This window comes from Miscanthus floridulus, chromosome 10, assembly GCF_019320115.1.
Source record: "Miscanthus floridulus cultivar M001 chromosome 10, ASM1932011v1, whole genome shotgun sequence".
NCBI classification, from domain to species: Eukaryota; Viridiplantae; Streptophyta; class Magnoliopsida; order Poales; family Poaceae; genus Miscanthus; species Miscanthus floridulus.
The window spans coordinates 80,765,884-80,769,533 of record NC_089589.1 but is presented as its reverse complement, the minus strand read 5'-3'; the positions used below and the strand labels follow the sequence as shown (position 1 = coordinate 80,769,533).

At 51.7% G+C, this 3,650-nt stretch overlaps 1 protein-coding gene across 1 annotated transcript; it reads left to right on the top strand.

Moving 5' to 3' along the window:
- Nucleotides 1–388: 388 nt before the first annotated feature.
- Nucleotides 389–3,449, top strand: LOC136488945 (uncharacterized). Its single transcript, XM_066485714.1, has 3 exons — nt 389–2,040; nt 3,060–3,195; nt 3,261–3,449. Exons 1-3 carry the CDS (start codon nt 389–391, stop codon nt 3,447–3,449), a joined length of 1,977 nt encoding a protein of 658 aa, XP_066341811.1.
- Nucleotides 3,450–3,650: the final 201 nt, after the last annotated feature.

Here is a 3,650-nt window from a genome sequence, read left to right as displayed (position 1 = left end):
ATTTGGCCAAATTTTAGATACTTTTGTTAACAACAAGAATGCATCTGAAACTGCATATTTTTTGGGACGGAGGTACAAAACATTATGTACAAGAAGATTCTATAGATGTTAGTTTGGGAAGAATGAGCGAGCTGAGGGAACTACAGCTGGGCATAAGTGGGCTAGACAGTTCTCTTGGGTAACAAGGAAAGGTTAGATGCACGTACGAGGGATGGATGTGTTGTCTCCGCCGGTAAGCAGCAACAAGGTTCCATGACAATATAATGTGTGGGAGAAGAAAGAAACGCCCAAAGCTGTGCCGCGCTCAGTCTGTGCGTGGGATCGTCATTCTACCGTGTTCATCGAGGTAGATAGCGTGCGTGTGTGTCCTTCTTAACAAAAATAAAAAATGTCGTCGTTCAACGACGATGAAGAGCCTCTTCGGAAGCCTGGGCCGGTGGTGAGTCTGGCGCAGCGAGTGCAGCTGATCAAGTACCACAGCCCGCACGCGCCTCTGGCCCCTAACAACCAGAAGGTGGTGCTGGATCTCAAGGGCGCCTCCTCCGCCGCCTCCAGGGCACCCCTGGACCTCGTCACGGTCATCGATGTCAGCGGCAGCATGGATTACGAAGGTAGGCTCGACAGCGCGAAGAAAGCCCTCCGCTTCATCATCCGCAAGCTCACCGACGACGACCGCCTCAGCATCGTCATGTTCGACCACGAAGCCACCCGCATCTGTCCGCTGCGCTGCGCCACCGAGGCCGCCAAGGTTGACCTGGAGGCCCTCGTCGGCAGGCTCGTGACCCGTGGCGCCACCAACATCCAGGCCGGCCTATACACCGGACTCAGCGTCCTCAGCCAACGCAGGTTCACCGCCGGCCGGGCCGCCAACATCATGCTCTTGTCCGACGGCGGTGAGAACATTGGCGACGCCAGAAGAGTCGATCCCGGCGACGTGCCCGTCCACACCTTCGGTTTCGGCTCAGACCACGACTCCACGTTGATGGGCGCTATCTCAAGGAGGAGCCTCGGCGGGGTGTACAACTTCGTGGATGAGAGCAACAAGCCCACCATCCTGTCGGAGACGTTCTCCCAGATCCTGGCCGGCCTCGTCACCATCGTCGCGCAGGACCTCGAGCTCACCGTCACGCCGTTCCTGGACGAGGCCACCATCAAAGCGGTGGAAGCCGGGACCTACCCACGGAAAGCCGCCACCAACGGCTCCTCCTCCGTCGCCATCCAGTTCGGCACCCTCTACAGCACGGAGGAGCGCAAGGTCGTCGTCGAGCTCGCTCTCAGAGACCACTCCTCCTTCCGCCCGTACAACGCCGACGTCGCCAAGGTGCAGTACAGGTTCAGCTTCGAAGGCCAGCAGTTCACCTCTAACACCGAGCTGATCACCATACACCGCAGCAAAAGAGCGCCGGCCGGCACGGCTGGCGCACCGCCGCCGCAGGTGCAGGCAGAGGTGGCCCGGCTGAAGCACGCGGACTCCATCAAGGCGGCGATGGACAAGGCCGACGGCGACAAACTGGAGGAGGCACGGAACGTACTGGCGGAGGCGCTGAAAGCGCTGGAGCGCTTGGTCGTCGACCCCATGGTGGACATGCTCCGGAAGGAGCTGGAGAAGCTGCTGGAGCTCTTCAGGACCAAGGAGATCTACCAGAGGCAGGGCCGCCCCGCCGCCATCTCCTCGATCGCCTCCCACGACCGACAGCGCTTCACGGCCAGGGGCGACGCCGAGGACATTCGCATCTTCGCCACGCAACGCATGGATACCTACCTCGAGCAGGCCAAGCAGGGCGACGATAAGCCAATTCCGACCGCCGATGACGACATCAAGGAAGAGCTGGAGCCGGAGGCCGAGGCGGTACCGAGGCCGGAGCCCGTACCGCAAGACGTGCCAGCTGCGCCCAAGCCCAAGGCCTGGGAGGGGAGGACGCTGTCGCTGGGGCTTCGATCTGTCACGGCGGTGCTCAGCCTGGTGGCCTTCTCGGTTATGCTCAGCGCAATGACGTCCACGTGGGACGGCGATAGCTACGGCCTCTACGAACCGTACAGGTTAGTGACCACTTTGCCTGCACGCTGGCCTTTTCCTTTTTCTTCTGCACCCGCCTCGCCTCCTTAGGATAGCCGCTGCCTAGGCATGTACCTCACTCAACATCGGCCAGGACGTCATGCATATGCCGGTCCATGTCTCTAAAAGCATTTCGAAACTCAAATTTCGAAATACTGTGTCGCGTGACGAGACTCAAATTTCGAAAAATCATAACCCTTTAATACGATGTCGGATGAAGATAATTTTTATATGTAAATTGTAGACCTCGATGAGATCTACAACTCTATAGTTTTAATTTTTTTCATTTGAGGACAGTAAGATGCTCGAAAAAATATTATAAAATTTCAGCACCATAATAATCACCTACTAGCGCTTGCCGCATTAGAGCACTAATATATTATTTGTATGGAGTTAAATTAAAATACTTTTTATACCAAAGTTGTAGTTCTCAATGAGATCTACAACTTTGTAGTTTTGAGTTTTTTCATTTGAGGACGATAAGATGCTCAAAAAATAATATAAAATTTCGGCGCCTCCCGAAAATAGAAAACTGCTTTTGAAATCAGCCGAGGACCAAATTTGTCCAGTTTTGATAGTTGGAGGGTGTTTCTTAACCGGTTTCATAGTTGAAGGTTAAAAATCAAACTTCAGCGCGAGTTGAAGGTTGGAAAGTGTACTTTACCCTTATTTTGGGAGGCATACCATTAAAGAAGCACGCCTCTGCTAATAATTTATAGAGACAAGACTACTTCCTAATATAGACTAGTGGCCTCTAAAATTAAGTAGGTATTTTGAAGACACAAACTTTTAGACTGTATTTGGAAATAAAAGATATAATCGTCTAAAATCATTTTTTAGTAGTGTTAATTAATTAATTAATTAATAAGGTAATGGATAGAATAAAGAAAAACTCATAATAAAATAAAAGCACTTCCTGTGAAGCCTCAATTCAGTATCCTCCTTTCATATTTTGTTAGTATAAAACTACTAATTTTTTCCTTCACCGATCCTCAAACGGCAGGTACGGCGTCGGAGTGAATTCGGTCGTCTGCTTCTACTCGATCGCGCAAGCATTCGCTGAAATCCTCCGTCTAGTATGGCCGACATTTATGCCGCGGAGCATCTCAGGCTACAGCTGCAGCCTCTTCCTCGATCAGGCAGGAACATGTGTGTGAGCACAGGTGGATCGAAATTTCCGTGGCTGAACTAGTTTCCCCTGCAGGTATTGGCATATCTGCTCATATCGGCTTCGTCGGCGGCCGCGTCTCGCAACCGTCTGTGGGCGTTGAGACACGGCAAGGACCAGTTCGACAGCGAGATCAACATCGCGGTGTGGTTTTCACTCCTTGGGTTCCTTGCGCTGTCAGCCAACGCGCTCATCTCCATGGCTAATCTATTCAGCAGGATCTGATCGATCCATAAACTGATGCTGCTCCCAGTTTTTCCTGTCTTTCAGTACAAATATGTTGGTGTTGAGTTTGTCGTGAACAAATATATGCGAAATAATGTATGCTGAGTGGGCACTCCCAAAACACTAATAACTAATAATAATAATAAATGAACTTTGCTAGCTGTCTTGCAGCATCTTTTCATCCAGTGCCCTTTTGCTCAA